The sequence below is a fragment of the Labrus mixtus genome, chromosome 10 (genome assembly GCF_963584025.1).
Source record: "Labrus mixtus chromosome 10, fLabMix1.1, whole genome shotgun sequence".
Taxonomy (NCBI): Eukaryota; Metazoa; Chordata; class Actinopteri; order Labriformes; family Labridae; genus Labrus; species Labrus mixtus.
The window spans coordinates 8,739,017-8,762,498 of NC_083621.1; the positions used below are offsets into that span (position 1 = coordinate 8,739,017).

The 23,482-nt window shown below is 39.5% G+C and overlaps 1 protein-coding gene across 1 annotated transcript; it reads right to left on the reverse strand.

The window, feature by feature from the left end:
• Nucleotides 1-5,368: 5,368 nt before the first annotated feature.
• On the reverse strand, nucleotides 5,369-22,838 carry f8 (coagulation factor VIII, procoagulant component). Its single transcript, XM_061047973.1, has 27 exons — nucleotides 22,608-22,838; nucleotides 22,232-22,332; nucleotides 21,594-21,716; nucleotides 20,338-20,550; nucleotides 18,615-18,797; nucleotides 18,312-18,415; nucleotides 17,963-18,083; nucleotides 17,589-17,838; nucleotides 17,326-17,491; nucleotides 17,106-17,193; nucleotides 15,431-15,642; nucleotides 15,109-15,253; nucleotides 13,480-13,689; nucleotides 12,420-13,183; nucleotides 12,169-12,311; nucleotides 10,770-10,935; nucleotides 10,442-10,681; nucleotides 9,860-10,085; nucleotides 9,588-9,770; nucleotides 9,355-9,471; nucleotides 8,524-8,595; nucleotides 8,294-8,379; nucleotides 8,034-8,189; nucleotides 7,715-7,859; nucleotides 7,484-7,632; nucleotides 6,157-6,339; nucleotides 5,369-6,023 (listed from the first exon to the last, which is right to left on the reverse strand). Exons 1-27 carry the CDS (start codon nucleotides 22,778-22,780, stop codon nucleotides 5,874-5,876), a joined length of 4,869 nt encoding a protein of 1,622 aa, XP_060903956.1. The 5' UTR covers nucleotides 22,781-22,838; the 3' UTR covers nucleotides 5,369-5,873.
• Nucleotides 22,839-23,482: the final 644 nt, after the last annotated feature.

The following is a 23,482-nucleotide window of genomic DNA, read 5'->3' on the forward strand; positions in this document are numbered from 1 at the left end:
TCTTTCAGTCAGCCGTCAGTAATTAGAGCTTGGCCTAACCTCATTACGCTTTTCTTGTGGCAGAAAAACCACCTGACTTGAAGTCAGGCCAAACCACTGCAACATAAAACCTCTCTGCAGTATGTTATTTCTCTGCTCCTATGACCTCAATCTGTTTAAACCGGCCTTCTTTTTCTCAGCCATACAAACAATATTTGAGACCAGGTAGCTGAAGATCTATGCATCAAGAGACTGAGCTGTGATTTAAAAAAAAAAAAAAAAAGTCAAAATGCAATGATCGACTTCCAGTTTAAAGCTTTCTCTGCTGTTTCCAGATCCAGTTATCCTTTTAAACCAGTGTATAGACCTTTATAATGCTCCACTTGTTTTTAAAGCGTTATATTAATCATGCAGATTTTTCATTGGCTTTACTGTAGCCCTCCTGTTTTCACAGCCATAACTGCTCCAGAGTCTCTGTTGATAAGATCTCATTTATGTTTCCATATGGCCCCAGGGCAACTCTTGGCCCGAGCCTTCCCACAGCCTTAAATGTTCATATAAGAGTAAAGACTTCAGTGCTGGGCTCTGCTAAACTTTCCTACTGCAGTTAAACCTCTATGACCTGTCTGTTCAGCCTCTCCTCCCTACACACACTATACCTGTTTCTTTTTATATACATAAATACATATTTCTGTTTTCTGTATTTTTGTCATTTTACAAAATGTTCTAACAAGGCCAGTGACGCCACATGATCTGAAATTAAGTCATGCTGCTAGAAGAATTAATGTAATTTTGTGTTTTGTCAATTTCATTTTGAATCTGTAACAAAAGAGGCACATTTTTTCTATTAAACCAACAAATAAAGTCATAATATGAAAACAACCCATGCTGTTGCTCTTTTGTCGGCTCTGTGCTTTCAGTCCTTTAACAGATCCGCTTCCACATGAGACGCGGCGGGCTAAGGTGTTCTTGACATGCAATCATGTGTGAGATTAACCCCCAGACACCTTTGAATGCATGACGACTTGCCGAGTCAAAGGAGAAACAAAATACTGTGTGAACTTTTAAGGACGAGATGAATGGGTTCTCGGCTGTTTGATGTGCTCATTATCACCACAGCAACCTGGCGGAGTTTATTCAGGCATCCAGTCCTCCTCTGACTCCTCAGTTCTCCCTGTTTCACCTCAATATCTCACATACTGAACATTTATGATCACACTTTATTGAATTAGTTACAGGCAGCAGAGGCCTTTATGTACATACAGGGAACGGTTGTGTTCATGTCACGGGGTGATGAATACAGTTCTTGCTGAACCTGTTCTTGTGCCTGGGGACATCTTTAAGATAAAGAAGCCTTTATACATTCAGAATGTATCCTAGACTTGGGCAAATATGTTATAAACTAAATAAGAAGCAGAAGTAGCAGACATTTGCATCACTTTTGACAATACAATTTTTGTTTGCAAAAATGAAGTCCACTTGCATAAATTTTAAATGAGCATAAAGGCCTTTACTATTTAGTCAACCACTTTATTTGGATTTTTTACAATGTAATTAAGCCTCTGCATGGTTCAGCTCACTTTAATCTAAGATCATTCAGGGGTTTCTTTTGTGGGTTTCTCATTCACCAAATCCACCTCAGGTGAGCTTAAAATGGGATAAAATATCCCCTGGGTACTTCATCAGAGAATGAAAAATGATATAGATGCTGTAGAGCACAACAGATAAGCACCTCCCCCCCCCTCCCCCCAATTGAAGATAATTGAGAGGAAGAGAAAAGAGGGGAGAAAAAGAATAGATATATATGTGTCAACATTAAAGGAAAGAAGAACATTTTACATTTTAATTTATATATATAGAAATAATAAAATAAAAATGTTTGGTGTTAATGTGGCCATCATAAAAAGATGGAGGAAAAGAAGAAGAGAACAGGGAGATAATAAGAATATAATAATAATAATAAGAAGAACAATGTGCGCCTATATAGATATACTGTACATACAAACATGCACATATATATATATATATATATATATACATATATATATGTCTCCACAATAACTCATGTAACACAGTATATTGTCCAGCAGAGGTCCCCCACCCTTCATTTCTCACAGCTAAACATATTGAAAATTCAGTGTGAGTGTACTGTATGCCTGTATGTCTGACTTTTCTTTAAGCTGGAGAAGGAGGCATCAATAAAACAGAATGTCTACAATCAGTAATTACACACGGTGCCTTTGATTTGACCTTTTATTACACAGAAGAGATTTTGAAATTATAGTATTGTATGCTTATTGTACCATTACCCAAAGATAATAAAAATTTGCTCTCATCATAAATTTTTCCTACCTTGGTTTAGGCTAGGCTGATCAAGGCTTTAATTTTCAGGTACTTGATAAAGCCTTTTGTCCAGGGCAAAGGATCAAAGGAAATACTACAGTTACAATAAAAAAACTTTCACTTACAGTATCTTCACATAAGCTCATTTTGAACCTCAAAGTCGACGATATTTAGCTATATCTTTAATATGATGATTACTTCAAAAATAGCAATGTTAAACCAGTTAGTCACTGAGTCACATGATAAATCTTTATTTCTCACTTTTTTATATCATAATTTAGATTTGTAGGTGTGATTTTTTAAAATACATGACTAGGGTTATTAACGATTTAAGGATTCCTTGTGTATGTTTACGACAAACATAAATATTTTCAGTGTATGAAATATTACTTTCTTGAGTTTTTAAGGGTCATCATTGGAAACTTTGGGGTCAACCATTCAAACAGTACACACACACACACACACACACACACACACACACACACACACACACATACAGAGAGCTAAGTAAGAAGTTCCTGAGAGCTTGTAAATGAAAATGAAACAAGATGGATTTGAAGAATGCTGACTCACATTATGAATACTGCCACACTTGGACAATAGAACTACCTGTTTTTAATGAGTAACAGATAACTCCAGTTGTGACTCTTGTGCATCAGAGTCGAGGTCAAACATCAAAGTGTTCAATTTAAAGTTTAACTTTAAAAAACAAAACACTATTAAACCAACCAAATGTATATTTTGTGTTTAATATGATGAAAGATCAAAGTTTGTATCACAGTGAGGTGTTTGTTCTAATGTCTCCTGTGGTGTTGTCCGTCTGTTTGAGTTGTGTTATAAATGCCACAAGAAAAAAAAAAAAGAGAAGAACTACTTCTAGTTGTGATTTTGTTAAGCGATGAGTCCCTGGGCCTTAGAAAGGAAGTGTTGAAAGAAAAGATGATAAAACTGTGGTCTTTTTTTTTTACTGTTATGTCAAACTTTTTACACTGTTGCAAGGTCTCTTAAGGGGAAGTGTGGTAGTAGTTAAATATGATCTCATAGAACGTAAAGGCCACTGAGCTGAATGTTATTATGAGGTACTATACGGTGGAGTCTGACACTTCATGGTAGTCTGATGTCATTGTGACAAGTCTGATGAAATAAATAGGTTGAATAAATACAAAAAATATAATCAACACAACCATTAAGTACACACTGAGGAAGATAAGGTTGTCTTTGTAAAAAAACTAAATAAAAATCTAACAAACTAACAAGCAAAATACAGCTATGCGAGAATAGTAGGGCCTTAATCAAAAACATCCTCCTTCCACCGAAGGAGTACACTACATTTGCTCAATGTCACACACACATGCACACACAAGAACACTTCAGCATGTCACAGTGTTATCAACCTTTTGTTGGGTTGTTTTTATAAGATATGTAAGATTTCCCATAACTTTCATGATCCCTCTTTATCAAGTGTGTTCCAGAGAAAAGTAGTTTTTCAGTTTTTAGTAATCTGTTTCAAAGGAGCTCATTAAAAAAGCTTGATGATGAAAGCCACGATGTCATTTTCTCGTGCACAACCATGTTGAGATCTGTCTTCTTGTTAGTGTTGGGAACATTGATGGGTCATTTGCAAACTGAAAGACGAATCGAACATTTTCTTTTTAAGCTGTTGTGGTTGATTGCAAATTTTAGCTGGTTTACCCCAAATATGCATTACATCATTTACTTTGTTGACTTCCAGTTTGAAGAGGTCAAAAAGCTCATGCAACACTTAGTAGTACAAAGATCAACTTTATTAACAAAGTGGACCCTTCTTGACTTCCAGTTTGGACAGAAAGTCTTTAAGATAATCTAATGTGCTCCTTTTTCAAAAATCTTTTTACAATGGTTACTGGCAACCTTTTGTTTTAACTTTCACATGAACAACGTGTTGTTTTAATAAACAGGATCAGATTTGTTGGCTGAAGCCTGTCAAAAACAACTTTAATGATCCATTCAATGGTTCGATTGTACCATTTGTGACCTATTATGTGTTTGGTAACCACAACATGGATAATTGTCTCAGCCTTTTTTTCAAGAGCAAACTGAAACAAGAGGACATCAATTCTGAAAAAATGTGATGTAGATTTAAAATTAGGAGTTAATCATAACTATATATACATATATATATATATATATATATATATATATATATATGTATATATATCAGTGTTCTAACTGGTTTTCACTCGATTGCCTTGTCTTTCCCCTTCACATGCTGTACAAACACAATCCCAGCAGCTGACAGAGAATCAAACCAGGGCAGCAGGTTGCAGCCTGCGCTCACCTCTTGTTTCTTTTGGGTGACATTATGTTTATTAGCTACTATTGAGTTGTATTCAGGTGTCTGCTGCTGAGATTATGGATGGTGTGTTATTGTTTTCAGAGGGATAAAGTGTGACAGCCAAGGCACGTCCTGTCCGATATTATTGTCCTCCGAATGAAACACACATCCTCGCCTGGAAACTTCCTCCACTGATAAAGATTTGATAACAGTGCTGCTCATGTGATTCACACGGTCAGACCCAAAGTATACATCTCAGACACAAGTAAAGACACGCACCTTGATGTTCTTTTGCCCTCATCATTTCATCTGGAACGTACTTGTTTTTGCTTGGTTCAAACAGACTGCTTAGTTTGACTTGTAACTGAACGTTGTTGCAGCAGAGTGGTTCATTGTTTCTGCAGGGAGGGCCTGGTGGAGGTGGATAAGCCAGAATAACAGTTCAGGAACATTTTGGACTGAAGACAGATGGGAAGAAGAAAGAACACAGAGATAATGTGTTGGAAAGAGGGGAGTAACAAAAGCAAAGAGAGAAGGCTCTTTGTCTTTTCCTCCCATGGAAAGGCCCTCTGGTTGGTTCATGTTTATAACTGAACCTAAACCTGAATTTGGTAAGGAGTTTTAAAAGCACTTGATTCTTGGACATTGGCTTAAAACTAAAATCAAAGTGAGTTATTTTTTTAAAATTTAAAACATTTGACATTATTGACGTTGAAATGAAGACCAGTGACATCCTTTGAGATTCATTGTTTATATAAAAGCTCATAAAGCAGAAAAATACATTAATATACACTTTTCCAACAATATACATCAACCCTTCAAACTTTATACATCAATCTGAGTCTGTAATATTTACACACAGGTACACTTTCTATAGTAAACACTCTTTACAGTAAAGGAAATACTGTGTCGCTCAGCTGCATTCAAACACTGTGGCCCTGTTGAAACTCCCAAACCTACAATATTCTTTTGAACCCAAATGAACCCCTTCTATCCTTTTGAACATTACATCGAACAAAAAGCTTTGCTTCATGAAGACAATATTCATTTTAACAACATTTTTACTGCTTAAAAAGCACAAAGAACATGTTATTAAAAAAGTAAACAGAGTGGCTACAAGACACTCTTCATTAAAGGTCACATTAAATATGGAAATATTATTAAGTGCTCTACATGACATATATATGTATTTCTTTTTTTTGCCAGTCACAACTACAAAAAGCCAAGTGTGTCAGAGTCACTGCTGTGTGTCACAGCCCAGCAACTCGAGGCGCAGGGCGATGCCATTGATCCAGCCCCGGGGGTGGATACGGAGATATTGGCTGAACAGAGCCGGTTCAAATACATTGAGAGCTTCCTCATCTGGGCTGTTGTTTCCTGGGAAGATCTAAGGAAGAGAGGATTGGAGAGCAAAAGTTTAGGGTGATTGATAAGTTTAATTATTAGACTGTATTAGACTCTAATACAATCTCTGTCACTAAAGGGCGGCAAAGGACACATAAGTGTTCCAAGGACTGTACCTTTTCTCTTTGGGAGCTCTCCTCTAACACACTGCTCCACGAGCGTCCGTCACGGCTAACAGTGACAGAGAACTCTGTCACCATCATTTGGGTCAACAGTGATCGGGCTCCTTGCGTTATGACCCCTGTGATGCGTTTTACGTTCCCCAAGTTAACCTGCAGCCACTCGTGGGGGTTGTTGTTCTGGAGTTAAGGACAGAGGAACATTTTTTTTGTAATCTCAGAAATGAGAAATATTATTTTTCATCAACAAAAAAAAGATTGAGTCCCTTTAGCAGCTTTAGCTGCACCGGTGTTACCAACAGAAGAGAAGGTGTTATATCGTTTTAAATCCAAATCCTTCAAAATAAAATGGATATAATATAATAGATATAATATCAATGCTGTTGTCTTTCACTGTGGAAAAAAGGTTCTGAACAACCACATCATCTGTTTAACTACAGGACATTAGAATCAGAGGGACACGTTACCCTGATATTATACGACTGGAAATACAAGGGTTGTGAGTTCAATGCATTCATGAAGGAAGTTTCACGCAACTGGAATAAATTGATACCAGCTTCTGAATGAAATACAAGTAGCCAAGGCAAGGGAAAACAAAACAAAAAGATGTAGCGAACAGCCACAGGAAACAGCACATAACTTCCTCTCCCACATTCCTCTCAGATGACTCAGAAACATATAAACCAGGAGAAGGTTTTCTGGCAGAGCATCTTTTTTCCATTGACATTATGTGGCTACACCAGGGCAGAACCAGATGAGCTGATGAAAAATCAGGTTCTCACTGTCAAAGACAGAGTTTCGCAGCTACAGCAAACGTCCAAACTAAAATTGCTTTAAATTTCAAATCTAGAAATTGAAACTGCTCTAACTTCAATGAACACGTCCAAGAGTACATTTTCTTGATTAGACTTAAGTTTGAGAACAACTAAAAACCCTTACTCCTCTAAGTCTGTTTTCATGTCAGCTCTTTGAGAACAATTTAAAATAAAATACAATATTTGGCCCACAGTGATTGACCTCTGTCCAGGGATCACATGTACTAGTGTTTGACTTGTGACCTTCATTATCAGCTCCACAACATGACAGAAGGAAAAGTCACACCTCTGCAGATCAGTGCTGGAAAATATGATGACAAATTCTCCTTAGTATTACGTGCTGCGTTCACACATTGGCTCACGCTGACTTTTTGAACCGACAGGAGAAGAGTGTATCACAGACTGTTGCATAAGTTTATTGACTCCTCTGTTTACAACGATTACAGATTTAGCTATGCACGTCAAGTGAATTTGAATTTCATTAACAATTTGTGTATGTTGGCGCTCACCTTCGGCCTCCAGGCGTTGGTGCTACCTTCCAGATGCAGGCGAGCGAAGTGGGGGCTCCAGCTACGCAGCAGAGATGAATAAGTTGAAGAGGCGCTAAAGCTTTCGTCAAGAAATTCACGCTTCTGAAGCCCGAGCGACTGAGAGCAGCCTGGTCACACATAAACACACAAATCACAGATACATTCACAGCATGTTCGCACTTATTAAATCCTGCTGTCGGGACAACTCACTGTTTAGGTCGCAGCCCAGCAGCTCCAGCCTGAGAGCAGGCCTTTGCTTATAGTCTACTGGATGAATCCTGACATAGCGAGCCAAAAAGGGTGGAATGAAAAGGTTTTGTGTCACTGTGGAGCTGTCCAAGTTGCCACGAAATCTCTGAAATAGAGAAAAATTAGTTCCTACTTAAAGGATCATGTTGATTTGCAGGAAAAATGCAGCTGCAGAAAATAACAGTTTTCAAAGTAAAGAAGATTTTCTCATGTATATCTTCCTCACTAACCATAACCATAACAGCTGTACTGTATTTAAGTACCACAGTGAAAGACATACATGTGCCTGCTTTGTATTGTTTCCTCTGTAAGTGGACCAGGTCTCCTGGTCCAGACTGTAGGAAATTCTGAAGATTCTGATGAAGTGGTCCCTCAGCTTGGCCCTGACTCCCTGCGTCTCCACACCATGCAGCAGGGTAGGCCTCTGAAGGTCCACCTGATGAAACACACATGACATTTCACTCCAGGGCACATGCCAAAATGTATAGTCTATTCAGATGCACTTTGGACACTGAATCGTTATACACATTGTTAAGTTACCTGTAACCATGAATTATTGTTCCTGCCCATCCAGGCGTTGATATAACCGGACTGATCCAGTCTTGCAAGTGCTGGCTGCCAGCTATCTGGAAACATACGTGTAAACATGGTTATAATCTAACATTATAACTCCAGGGTTTTTTATGTTATCATGTCACCCCTCTAATTATGAAGTGTCTTCTTGTTTGTTTTGCCTCGTTAGGTGAAAGTAAAAATAGAAACAGTCTTACCTTTATAATCTGATGCTGTCATTTGGGAATCCTCAATGCGTCCTGATTTAATCCCCAGAGGCATCAAACATCCTGCGTAACAAGACAAGACAATTCTGGTTCATGTTTTAATATCAATTTTGAGATAATTATAACTTTGAATCTATTAATCTGATTGCTTCTAATTCATGAAGACAGTACAGAATCATGCATTGTATATTTCAGAGTTTGGATGTTTCTAGAAATGATGACATGTGACTCTACAGAATTACATCAGATATTTTAGTAATTAGGAAGTTCTCGTTCACTGAAAAGCCCCATGAATTACACAATATGAAACTACCTCACAGTGTAGAAAATGAGTGTGTAATCATGCAGTACGCCCCGTGTTTCCAAATCTCTGCCATTCTTTGATCAAGTCCAGAAGAGTCTTCATCCCTGAGGCTTTAAGACTTGTTACACACCGCAAAATTCTTCAATAGTTCTTCAATAGAGCATTGTTTGGCTGCTCAGCTGTGCATGCTATGTTGCCTTGTGTATCTCGGATTCTCCGAGTTTATCCAATGCTGACAGGAATTCTGCGACTAGTACTTTCCCTTGAACTGTGGTTTTGTAAAACTATGAATCTTGAACAACTGAAGGCCCTAAATGAAAATAATTCGAAACTGCAATGGACTTTAGGGTTCATCCTGTTTGCTCTGTGTGTGAGAAAAACCTACTGACACTTCCAGAATCAACCATAGAAAGCTACCTGTTTGTTCTGATTATAAGATTTGACATCATGTTACTCCCTATAAACATAAACAGTATACAAATACCAAAACACATAACTTTCACACAGCTTTTACCTACTTTGTTTATAGACCAGAAGTTTAGCTCTCATGCCAGCCAGCTGGTACTCTCCTATATTGCACTCCACCAGCCAGGTGCCAAGTGTGGGTGGTCTCATCTCCACCGTGCCAAACACCCCTGTGTTTAACACAGCGTACAAGTAAGGATAAGGTTATCAGAGTGTTAGACTTATGGCTTAAAGCATCTTTTTATGAAACTTACAGATTTTCAGGTGTGTATTTGTGTGTGTTTACCAGGGAAGAGATTGTAGATGCCCATACGGTGTTCCAGTTTAGTGTGAACAGTGAAAGGTAAACCATGGAAGTGAACAGCGTGGTGTTCTCCATCACCTCCTACGTTCAGGAGGTGCCACCGGACCTGCTTGTGCTGCTCAGCCAACAGACCAGGAAGTGTCTCTGCCACATAACCATTTATTGCTAGAAAAATAAAGAGGCATTAATTCCGAGAAAGGAAAAAAAAAGCCTTCCACTTAAACATGATCCAAACAAATGTGCAATGTTTCCACCTGAAAACTTATTACTGATGTGGTACCAGGGGTCCTCAGTGTTGACCTGACAGGGGGGGGCACAGTGCTGCTGCAGGTTCTCCTCCATGTACCAGCTCTTAGTTTCATCAAATGTGTGGAAAAGAAGAGAGAACTCCTGGATGTTTGTCTGTATTCTCAGACGATTGAGGGTGTTGGGTTTACAGATCACCAGAGGACCAATCAAACCTGAATGAAGGTCCCTCTCCTGGAACACAGTATACAAATATTTGTATCTCAAGATGTATAGGCATAATTAATATTCTTGCAGAGACATGCCCTTATATATATATATATGTATATATATATATATATATATATATACATATATATTGAAACTTGAGTAATAATGAACTAAACTAAAGACTAAAGGACAAACAAACAAAACAATCATACTGGTACATGCAGACAGATAGTGAAAGAAAAAAAAAAGATTAATTCCCGCTTGCCATCACAGCTTTGTATCCGCACACAAGCTAAATTGACTTTGCAGACATACAGTGCATGCCTTACATACATGGAAAAATAAAGCTGGAGCAGTTTTTAGGGGAGACCTGTACAGACCTTGTCCACAGTGGAGTAGTAAGCTCCTGCTTTGCAATCAAATTCACTGTCAGACGGCCCTTGCTTTCTGGTGACTCTCCAGTTGTAGGTCCGTGCCTCCCCAGGAGGCACAGGCTCTCCTGGGACCCCGGTTGGAGCTGTGGGAGAGTGGGTTTGGGTGACGCCTGCTCCATGGCCATGATCATAGACTCCTTGAAGATGAAAGGAGTAAGGCCTGGATGCCTTGTTCTTAAAGAGCACCTTCAATAAAACAGAGAGTAAGGAAAGGTCACCAAACAGTAAAAACTTATGTAATCACTAATTACTGCTCAGCAATTCCATTACTCACAGTGAAGCGTTCATTAATCTCAGCTCTGATAGTAGGTCCCATGATCCCCAGGTGTTCCTGGAACTCTCCTCTGCCTATGGGACGCTCAAACTTTTCATCCCAATAGGCTCGAAACACAACTTTCTTATACTCTGGCAGGAATTTTCTCATCCCGCGACGCATCTCTCTAAAGAGAGAATGTAGATAATAACATTAGATTTAAAATGTATACATTTCGCTTACCTTGATAGCCCGTTGTTCAAACAATGAAGGGAGCTACACTGGTAGTAAAGTGTTACTTAAAGAAACGGTGAGACAAGAGGATTTAATCTATAGAGTCAATGTGGCCTCAGAGTTTACAGCCATACTAGAGGTCCTTTGTCGTAATACAACACATGCATGGCTTTATGTTATTATGAAGTGTGCTTAGTTTACAAGACAGGCTGACTCCAAAATGAACAATTTTATAAATTAAAGAGATGTCTGCACATCAGAGAACAACACAGAGATCTTGACCGCTACTTTACTGACTTTGTGGCTTATTTTGAGTCATTTTAGTGGATACAGCCAGAACACTCCAGGATTTCTTGATAATGAAGGCTGTCTGTGTTGTGTACCCATGCTTGTGCTCGTGCATGAACTGTACTGTGCTGAAGCATACCTCTTCCAAGCGTGCCAGGGCCAAGGAAGTGTACCGTGCTTGAGCGCGGATCGGAGCGCTCACACTGGTCAAATGTACGGATTGCCTAGTGTGAGTGCGCCCTAATTACTTTTTTTTGTTTCAATACCTAAGCAAAATATCACACCGTAGGGGTTGCCAAAGGGAATGAAAGGGTTCTCTATGAACATTGGCATGCTGCTAACCATTGCAACCATTTTTACTATGTAAGCATTACAAATACACTGGCCTTGCCTGCATTGCCAAAACTAGCAAATGAAGCAGCTAAAGTTAATAAATGTAATGCAATTGAGCAGGTCAATGCAACACAAGCTTAGAGAAGAAAAAAACAAACATAAAATTTAGGAAATTTTTAGGACACAATGTTTGCTTTCTTGCTGGGCCAGATGAAGTTGCATGAAATGAGGCTTGCACTGTTAGTATTAATGAAATATTAGTTTAGCATAAAACCACACATTTTAATTCAGATATTTCTTTGTATGGTTAAAAAAAAAAAAAGAGTACTATATACTAATCATATATAGAAGCACTACTAAGTTGATTATTGACAGAACCCCACAAGGTATGACTTCCTGTTTCCGGGCTTATTACTGAGCTAAGCCAATCATCTCCAGACCGTTGCTCCATAACACACACGCAGAAGAATCCGTCTAGATAATTGGGCGAGACAGCAAGTAAGCCTATTTCTCAACTTGTCAAAAAAAATTCCTATTATTAACACGGATGAAATCTCATTCTTGCCTGGGTTTGATGAGCTGATGTGGTTTTCTGATGCCGTAGTCCCATGAGATCTCCTCTGCCGCGATGTAGTAAGTTTCATCTCTCTTCTCTCCAGAGCGCAGATCAATGTAGTCTGTGCCAAATTCATCTGCTGTGCTTTTTACCTTTTATAAAACATAGGTTTTACTGTGGGTTAGGACAAAGCATGGCACAACATACTAAATAAATCCCCTTAATAAATCTGCTAAAGAAAAATCCACATGAAAAAGTACCTCTTGGCTGTAGTCGTCATACTCTAGGGACAGATCAATCCCTGCTGTGTAATTGTTCTCCACAGTGATGTTGTATTCCACAGGCTGCAGAGCCGCTGTAATGTGGTTCTGATGTATTTTTTCTAAATTTGTGTTTCTATTATTCCTGTCCAGCAGCGGCTTAATGTTCTGTAAGATCTCGTTGCTCTCTTCAAGCTCCCCCTTTGTCCCATTCTGTGAACTTATTTCCTCTTGTTTTACCTCGTCACTGCTGTCGGTTCCATTTCCCATAGTAGGATGTCCAATCTCCATAGCAGTACTTCCATCCTCAGAGGCTCCAGAGCTGATATCTCCATCTGTCCAGTTGCCCTCAGTGTGTCTTCTCTGTCTGCCACCACTTTCTCCTCTGGGTTCAGTCCCATTCTCAGACTCGGTCCACTCTCCGTCTCTGTCGATTTCCTCCAAGATATTCAGCGGGATCCCTCCGTCTGGCTCTTCCAATGATGTCACAGACCCTGACTGTCCTACAGTTCCCTCAGTTTCAGTGACATTAAGACTAGAAGCGTTTACTGTTTGAGTATTGTTTTTGAACACTTGAACCATCACTGTGCCATTATGAGATCTTCTGCTCCTCGGCATGAGCAGATCGATATATGCAGAAATGTCTTCATCGTCGTCATGGTCGACTAGAGGGAGGTCTCCGGCACTGGACTGAAGGACAGAGTAACGAACGCTCATGCCACGGTTTTTCAGTCTGCTATCGAAGGCAATGATTTCCCACTCACCTGAGAGAAGATGTAAGCAGAATAAATATGACTCAAGAGCAAAAATACCTGCATCATTTTCTTTGTGTACCAAAAAAACATGAACATAAATATATATGTGCAATATCCGGATGCTAGGTGGTGTCTGCTGTGCTGGCTGAGGTATCTTAAGGGAGTGAAATAGTGATGGTGGATGTTCCAAGAGTTTAATATCTTTATCAGGAGCCTCGTTTTTTTTTTTTTTTTTTACAGGAATAAAGGATTAAAGAAAAGAAATAGGACAAGAAGAGTTTAAAAGCTTAAAACGTCCTTCTTACCCATCACCTCGGGTTCCATGGTAAGAGTCACTCCAGTCATGGGGAAGAGGGTGAGGACTGACTGGTGGAGGCCTTGGTACTGAAAGCGGTTTCCAGTGAAGTAAACGGAGAGGAAGTCGCTCTGGGTGCCCACATACGACACGAGCCAGAAGGTGACGTCAGTTTTAAGAATAGCAAACTGACGTCCGCAGAACATGATGCCGTTCACGCCTGATGGTAAAGGATAATTCAGTTTTTTAATTCATGATTTGATCGCTCAGTGTATAAAGTGCCATTGTTCTTGAAATATCGACACAAAGAATCAAAAACAGAAGTATAGTGACCACCAGAATGTAATGTCAATTGCGATGGGCAGTCACACTTGGGTGACACAGGGAATCATCTCAGGGCAGAAGCAGGTGTGTGTGTGTGACTGATTGGCCTTTTTATTTCTTACTTTTATGGATGTTTGAATCCGTAGAAGAACCACAACAAGCGGTCTGCATAATTTGCTTACCATCTGGGACAACAGTAGCAGAGTCTGTAGGCCTCTGTGTATGTTCAATAAGAGAGTGAAAACTGAATGTCCCCCTGGGGATTACTAATGTACAGTATGTATTCTTCTTCTTTTAGAGTCCCTCAGGGTTTAGGGGTGATTAAATCCATCGAGGCATCATATGTACCTGTCTGCGTGACTTGCTAATTTCTAGTTGGTGGAGATTGTGAGTGCTGGTCAGGTTTTTTCTTCCTAAGCGTTTTGTGTTTCTCTTTTGAGGCAGGTCTGGCAGCCACAGTGTTCACTTTAGGATTGTCTCCTTGGTCTCTCTGAGAGAGTTAAGTTCCTTGTCAGCAGCAGCGTTCGGTCCCCCCTTTTCTAGACGCTTTTCTGAAGGGAGCTTGCTTTGTTTTAATTTGTTATTATTGGGATATGTCCTCATTCTCTACCAATTACTAGCAAATGTAATGATTATCCTTCTGGGGTAACTTAAAAATACTTCTCCCCAGTCCTCAATTGCATCCCACTCCTAATCCTCCTCACAGTAAATAAGCAATTTGAAGCTAAAGTGATGAAACATTTTGTTGGGGGTTACTGATATTTATGGACCTACAGAGAATCATTACCTGAATCAGCAGCTTTGCTCAGCTTTTCAGAGCTTCAAAGCTACTTTTAGCAAATGTAGAAACCAAAAACAGAGCTAGAATAGAGGGTCTGTTGTCTTGGAGGCAGACACATCTGGCTGTAGATTTTCTCCCTGATGTTTTTCGGGTGATCTTGACAAACATTTGCTGTGTAAATTTGTTAAGTTTGTGTGTCTTTTAATGTCTAATATTGTTTTTATTTTGTATTTGTATGTGTGGCTGCAGGTTGTTGGTTTGAAACTCTGTAATTGTGCTGCTGCCTGTCTTGGCCAGGACACTCTTTAAAAGGAGATAATCTACACAAGTTTATTTCCTGGTTAAAAAATAAAACATTTAATTTGCTGAGTTGACAGAAAAATTATTCACTGCGAGTTTAAATAAAAAGTATAAAGCATGTGTTCTGTTTTAGCAGAACATTTATTCTGTAAATACCTCGAAAGAGACAACTATTCCACCAACAACGGTTTTACAGAATACGATGTATAAATGTAAGTCCTTGTTTTTCCTTACTGTAAATGACATTTGAGTTGTAGAATTCAGGGTCCATTGTGTTGTAGGAGTTTTTGCTGGAATTCTGCATGTTATCGTTGAAGTACCAACTTCTGTTTTCGTCAAACACTGCAAATGTCACGCTCCACTCTTTATCTGGGCCAAACTGTAGGCGAAATGGTTCCAAAACAAGAGACACGGGGTGTTGGATTACATTTGTGCAGGCGAGAGAACACAATGTAACTTGCATCTTTTTGCATTTTTAAAGGATGTTTCCTCTTATTTGGCTTTCCAGTGAAAAGCATCAATCTGAAAGGTTAATTGTATAGAACTTTCATCTCACCAGACGTCCTCTGGTGTCTATGGCTCCTTGCTTGCAGATGAGCAGGGTGCCCACCAGCCCAGAGGCCAAGTCCCTCTCCGGGTTGACGGTGCTCTGATACAGTTGAGTCAGACACTCGGGGTCTCCCTTCAAGGGCCCATCATTTATTGTAAGCCTCCAAACATAACTAAACGTCCCGTTAGGGGGAACTCCCATTGAGCGCAGGTCCTTCTCTGCAGATATTTCATTGAATGAGATTAGATTGAGCACAAGACAACATGAAAGAAATATTAATATTTTGGATGCTGGAAACCAAAGTTAGAATTTTAAGTTCTATAGAACAAATTACAACAATTGTTTACAGTAACTTCCTAATTAAGAAAGTCTTCAGTAAACATTCATACAACAAATAGCTGGAGAACACAAGGCCAGGAAATGGACAACTCAAGTTGTGTAGTTGGTATGATCAACATAAAGAGGTGAGAAGGGTTTAGGTTTGTCAGATTTAATCCCCAAAAGGAGAAAGCTCTGGATTCAGGTACAGGCTTAAAAGATTTACCGTTGAGAATTAAGTCTGGTGAGTAAGTGAATCATGCAATGTTTAAAAAAAACACTTGTGTCTAGTTGAAACCAGACACAATAGCAATAGAATATCAGAAGAGAAGTGTATTAAATGCTGGTAAAGCAAAAGGGTTAGTCAGATATGCACAAACCCCTTATTTAACCTTTTATCAACGTTTCACAGAGCATTATCTTACCCTCGTATGCTACAGAGAGGTGACTGTTACTTTGAGTAGTAACCAAATGAAGAGATCCAATTTAAAGTCATTTGAAGCACCCAGCTAACCATCACCTCAAACTAAACCACACGTAGCTGTTATGGATACCAAGAGTTGGAGGTGTGTTTTTGGACATCTGTAGGTAAACGTCATGTCAACGATCTCATTATGTGGAGAACAGGGAGTAGAGTTTTAAAGGAGATGTCAGATGAAGCAGACAAACAAGTCAGTGGATTTGGACGATGAATAATGCCAAAACAAAGGTAGGAGAAAACCATTGATCTCCAAATTGATCTTCTCTCCTCTCTTTACTTATGAAAGTGAGGGAGTAGGGGGGAGGTAGAGCTACTGTAGCATGGAGAGGGTCAGCTTTATCAAACTGTACAGTCTTGTCGAGTTAAGGCCTAACTAGACAAAACACCAGTGAACAAATATGTCCACTTGACAACCATGTGGTGTCCTGGCTCTTGCTGCCCATTGGTCTACTGTACATGGTTGGGTTGGTGGAGCAGATGGAGGCCATGTGAAAGGATAGATAGTATCAGCAGTTGTCACTGCCTGGTTAGCTCACACAAATGGTAGACAATGCTGTTGGGATTGCACTGAGCATGAGGGCAAAATTGGGATGAGGGGTTTCTTCATTGAGCTTGATTAGGGCACAAGTATAACACGTTCATATAAAAAAAAGAAAAGAAGAAAAAGCGAGGCTTCATTCACTGATTTGATCCTCATTCCCTGACTGCTATTCTAACATGGGAAGGGAAAAGAGTAAGAACAACAACAATAATCTGCAACTCTGAGTTTCTAGGGTTCTCCAGAGATGGGGGTTTTGCAAGATTCTACCTAATTTGAAAATCTCCATCTGACACTGGGCCATTAAGTTTTGTCTGTTGGTTTGCGCAAAAGTCGAGGCTTACCATTTGTAGATTTGTCCAGTGGAGATATCTGGGTAAGGCCAATGGGGTAGATATTGAAAGGACGATCAGCCATGTTTTTGAACGTGATCTGGGGACACAGTTCAAAACGATTGTTGATGAGTACAAAGATTTAGAAAGACCTTCATGTGGTTACATAAATGATCATGCAGAAAGGCCTATTAGCATGTTTTTTTTGTGCCTTAAAATGTGGTTCACTCACATGGATTTGATCGTTGACTTTTCCCTTTAGAAGTGGACCCAGCAGTGTTGTTTTAGTATTTTTCCTCTGAGTGAAAGTTCCGTCTGTGTATTCCACATAAGCCACCTTTTTATACCTGTAGCCTAGGTGATGTGGAGCTTCAGGCAAATATACAGACTGCATCACACTATTGTATCGAAGGGAAAAAAAAAAGAACATTTAGTTCAATGTAGTGACCAACTTGATGATCTCCGCCTCACTTCCCCTCAATTCATCTTGCCTACCTGTCTGTGGGTGTGAGATGACCAGCGTAGTCCCAGGTGACCTCTTCAACAGCGATGTAGTGTTGCCAGGTTCTAGACTGCTCTCCTCGGTTTGTTCTGGCTTGCATTTGTGGTTTTTGAAAGCTTATGGTGTTGAATAAACTGTCATCGCCGTAGTCGTCGTCATTGTATTTGACGTTACGTAGGTCAGGTCCCGGCAGAACGGTAGGCTCGGGGCATTTCTCCACCATGAACAAAGCATTCATACCATCTGGGTGGGAAAGTAATGTAAAACAAATAAAATCAAAGTCACCTTTGAAATGGAGGTGATTTCACTTATTTGAAAAGAGAAAGCGATTGTGATAAGTCTGGGAGACCTTTTGGCTCTTTCTTACCATAGCGGTGAGCATGTATCTGACAGCTGATGAGAAAGCGGCCGACAGTAGCAGGTCTCAGTTCTGCAGTGATGAATGACATAGGGGTCACTTCCACAGTGGCTTTACGATGTGTCAACACCTAAAAGAACAAAGTTAATGTGGTACAATTTAAAAAAAAGAAGCAATCACAAAAAAAAAATAAAAAAAATCTTGATATGCCATTTGTTCTTTTTGTGAAAGAGAAAGACTAGTAAGGAAATTTGTATAATTAGCATGCAAAAATCCAATTTAGATCATCAAAAAAATGTCTCAGTTAAATCTTTAATTGGTTTGTCACGAGTGGCTAGGATATGAAAACCTGAATTACCTGCAGGGTGTGATCCTGAAACTGAATGGAGTGGATTTCTGAAGCTGTGCCCAACCCAATCAGATGCCATAACACATTTTTACGACCCTGACACACTTTCAAACCTGCATGCAGATACACAAACAGAGGGAGAGAGAGAGAGAGAGAGAGAGAGCGAGAGAGAGAGAGAGAGAGAGAGAGAGAGAATGAGGCCACGATCATGTGTTGACCACTGATACACCAAGCACAATGTTAGCAACACTTAACATTACAACACAGCTTCATGGAACAAACTCATGGTCTACAGCCAGTGTGGTTCATTACCCGGTAATGTTGAGTTGACATATCCATTGATGGTGTGGTATTCTTTCCTCTCAGGGCTCCTCTTGAACTTCTCTCTGCTCCTTCTCTCTCCTACCTCCCCGTACCAGCTTTTTGTCTCATCGAACACGGCAAACAGCAGGACAAATGCTGGATTTCTCCTCTGGCCATCTTCAGAGAAGGCACCTGGGAAAATACACACATCATACAAGTGATATTTTTTTAATTTACTGTGTGTTTCACTTCCTTTGGGTGCCACAAGGAGATTCACAGTTGTGGTTTTGAGTGCCGTCATGTTTTAACAGCTATCAGAGGCAATGTTCACATCTACCTCTTAATGAATTGGAGACACATGGTCGAGTTTCTGACTTTCAGTGTGGGGCCACAATCTGATCAAAACTGAATAACTTAAAACCTCTGTTGATCAAAGAGCTGAGAAAATTACAATCATTTGTACTTAATGTGTGACTCAGTTCCAAATGTTAGGTCATCATGTCATACTAACAAGCTTATCTGAGGTGGTGAACATGGCAAAACATTATACCTTATTCACATCACCGTGTTAGCACCATGTTAAGAAACTAACAACAGCTTCAGTGAGCTGCTACCATGGCTTTTAACTCTTCAGATACTTGTTTAAGAATGTGTGTTAAACTCAGAGCTATTGCGGAGGCACAGTAATCTGATTGGCTTGGAAGAAAAAATTGAAGCTGCATGTCAGTTTAGCTCATTTTCAAACTTGAAATAATTCATTTCAAAATGTTACACTACACAAACTCTACCTAAAATATATATTTGTTACGGCCATGAGCTTTGCGGACCATTTAGAGAGCTAGATGCTATTTTTTAGCAAAGGTGCTATTTCATTCACCTTTATTTAATCTCCAGAAATCATTTAGGGAGATCCCTCATTTACAATGATGTACAGTTAAAACAAATATATGTCAAAAACAACAAAGACAAAATATATAAATGATAAGTTACAGGAAAATAAGCAAACAGAGAATGCAAGTCTACAGTTAAAAACAGCTACACTCATGAGCACAGTATTTGGTAATCATGTTTTTAAGTACAAGTTTTTAAATATTTATAGAGAGCTTATCCGTGCACCGCCATTATCCTCTAAATAGGAATCATTAAGGAGACCTTAAAAAGGTTTAATGTTTATTTGTTACTAGGTCAAATGTTTAATGTAGCCAGAGTTACCACCTTCAGCTCAGACCCTGGTTATGTTAAACACCTTAAAGCCAACTTCCTCAAATCTGTGGCAAGACAGTTTCTTGATTTGAAACTTGTATATCTCCTTAGTGAGTGGCTGAATGGATCTTTACTATTCAAACCGCCTTTGGAACATCTCTGTGTCCCATAGTTGTTTTGCTTTTCAAAACTTCAATTTAACACACATAAGGTACGACCCTGTTTAAACAGGAGTAACCACGTTCTAGCTGCGTCATCATTTCTGTGATGGATTTTTGTGTTCTAGTATAAAAAATAACTGTCGTCAAATTAAGTTTCAATTGAAATTACTGGATAACTTTAGATTCATGTAATGTTTTTTTATGCCTTTGCATGTATCTTCTCTTATACTGTATATGTTTTCATGGGTTATGAGATGGCAAAAGGGCTTTGAAGACCATTAAATGATATAAAGACCCTTTGTGGCAGCATAATGTATGTTGGTAGATGCTCTGAAAGCCGCCCTTTTTTTCCCCTCCCAAAAACCTACTTGCTTTGCATATAAGCAGGGCACCGATGAGTCCGGTGTTGACATCACGGACAGGGTCCACCTGGGATGAGTAAGAGTAGGTGAGACACTCTGGATCACCGATGGTCGGACCGTCTTTGCCACTGATGTCCCACACGTACTCATAGTATCCTCCAGGAGGGACGGCATCATCCTCCTTCTCCTGACCTGCTGAGGAGTCATCATATCCGGCTCCTGTACAGAAAAGACACATCATGACTTTTTAAACGCAGCAGCAGAGGTGAGTCAAGGTAGGAAAAGGAAAAGTCCAATGGTCTTATCTCCCTTAAGGACACAATAACAGACAGAGAATATGGATAATTCTGATTCTGGCATGTTAAATATGACCTCTCACCAAAAAACAACAAACAAATAGATACATATTGAGTTTTAGATTAAGTCCACAAAGTTATAATATCAGCAATGATGCCTTCATAGAAATACTACCCTTTAATCTGAAAAGATCATGACAGCTCATTCTTTGCTGTGAGCTTGTCAGATTATGCTGAACCCTCTGAAAGGAATTAAACCCTGTGGCAGGAAGACTTGAACCATTTACAGGAAATGACTGCTTTAGACCTCCAGCAGCACTCGGACATATGCCAACACCTTCTGTGAAGAGTATGACCCTTCAAACCCTCCCAGGTCAGGGTTATCCTAACGTCTTCTCTGCGATCTAATAGCCTCTAGGATTTGTGTGTGGAGAACTGCTGCTGTCAGATTGACAGTTAGGCGCTCAGGAAACTGCACACACAAGATAGTGATAACCGTTGCTCACTGTATTTTCTAAAGAATAAGGAGGCGACGTTTTGGGCAAGTAATCCACATGATATCTATTCAGTTAAATAAATGCTTCCTGTTCTTAATACTTTGATATTTACGTCCTGTCTCAGGCATGTTTCTTCTCTGTGTTCATAGTTTTTCTTTCACAAAATTATTTCAGACTTCCAAAGAGCGTGTGAGTAAGAAAATCAGGTTGGATTTGTTTCCCCCGGATGCCGTAAAAGTAGGATTGAATCACTACGCTTTGGCTTTTTATAGTTTGCCATTGACTCATCTATGCTGTACCATGGATTTCACATTACCGAATGATTATGAGTCAAAATGCTGAGTCAAAAAGTGAACAAGAAGATTAGGATGGAGCTGACTAATGTTCACTGTGGGACTGAAAGGCACAAGAGAAAGTAACACATTTCACATTTAAAGGATGACCTCATGTCTTCCATTCAGCTCTCTACCTTCAGACTGTTTCCAGTAGCTGATCCCCACTGGGCTGATACTGTACGGCTGAGAGGCCAGGTTTTTGAAGTGGACCACCACCCTGTCACCGGCCTTGGCCACGATCACAGGGCCTTGAATGCCTGAAATCAGAACATGTGATGGATTTCAATGAGGACTACATGGAATAAATACCCTGATTTAAAACATATCTGATGATGCACTGAACTAAACTAGCAACAACCAACGTCTGTTATTTGTGTTGAAAAGTCGGGCAAACAGTTTATCCACAACATTAGTCTTCAAATCACTCTCTTGACTGACTTAAAACATGTTTTACATTTACTTTGCAGGTCAGGTTCTGGCCATTTATTTCCCCCTTTGTTTACAAAAAAATACTTGGACTGTCGTTGGACATTTATAGTAGGCTTTAACCTTTATTAAAAATGTCAATAAGTGGGGGGGGGGGGGGGGTGCATATGGCCAAGTGGTTAGATCTTGACATGTCAATCCCCACTCTCTCTCCATCATCAAATAAAAGCAATAAGCCCCCCCCCACAAAAAAAACAAAAAATACTAAAAGAAGTCAATATGAGAAAAAATAATCCAGTTATATAGACATCTGAGAAATGTAAGAATATAAAATAAGGGGGCCTACCTGTCCATGCTGGCCTTGGCCTTGGGACAGTGTATGTTGAATCTGTGTACTCTCTGTACACCGCCTTGATGTACTTTTGAGGAATATCTTTAGATCTTGTCCTAAAATAAAACAAAAATGAAAGTTATAAAGACAACAGATAAATATCATAGCCTACCTGTAATAAGAAAAATACTTATTTTCCTTAATACAATACTTATTTATCAATATAGAATATACCCATGTTTTTATACTGCGATATTATTTTTCACAAACTTGACCCAAAACATTGTATAGTTATACAACAAAGAAAGCAGTATTATCATAACTATGTTAGTTATTAATTACTTAAAACAACTTTCTCCAAAGTGTTTCACAAAGCAGCCTTAGTATTCACCTTTGCTCGGCCGCTGGGTCTCCTTCGTCCAGGTGGATGTAGTCCCAGCCGATCTCTACAGCTGCTACATAATAATTTCTGACAGCAGCGGTGCTTTGTTGAGCTTCTCCGGCGGAGCAGCAGAGCAGCAGCAGCAGCAGCGGCGGCGGCAGGAGGAGGAGGGTCGCTGTCATTTCGGTGTGCGGGTCAAACACTTGCCCGGCTCTGCTACCACTGCTCTGGGCTGAAACATTTAAAGGAAGGAGAGGAGGAGGTAAGGGTGGAGAGAGGACAAGAAACGGGGAAGCTGAAGTTGCACGTGGGGGCGCGTGGTGGTGGGTGTGTGTTGGGGAGATTGCGCGCGCTCTGCTATGATAGAATCAGATTCCCTGTGGATACATTCATCAGTTGGAAACAATATTGAATTTGAATGTATTTATTTTAACAATGCAATTTAACATAATTTCAATACAAAGCATGAAACTGATGTGCTGCATGAAGAGTATGATACTGTATAAATGTAATATACAGACATGTTATACAAACATTTACAATGTAGCAATACATAGTCAGAAAAAAAAAATATTAAACTAATTTAAAATGTTACTTTATCGTACCTCTTAATCATTTTAGTCACAAAGGTTTGAGACACGATACTGCTTTAGCATGCAGAACACTTTTCCTGATCTAAACCATTTATTTTTTTTATCAATTATACTTTTGAACGAAGTGCCTTGTTGATCACTTGTTTGGATTTCCTATTATCACATAACATTCATTGTTGGGACGGATACGTCAAGACCGATGTTAATATGTTTAAATAGGGTTTCATCACACTGGTAAATGATGTACCGACCAAACATGAATCAAAAAGTGACACATTGAAAACTGTCTGT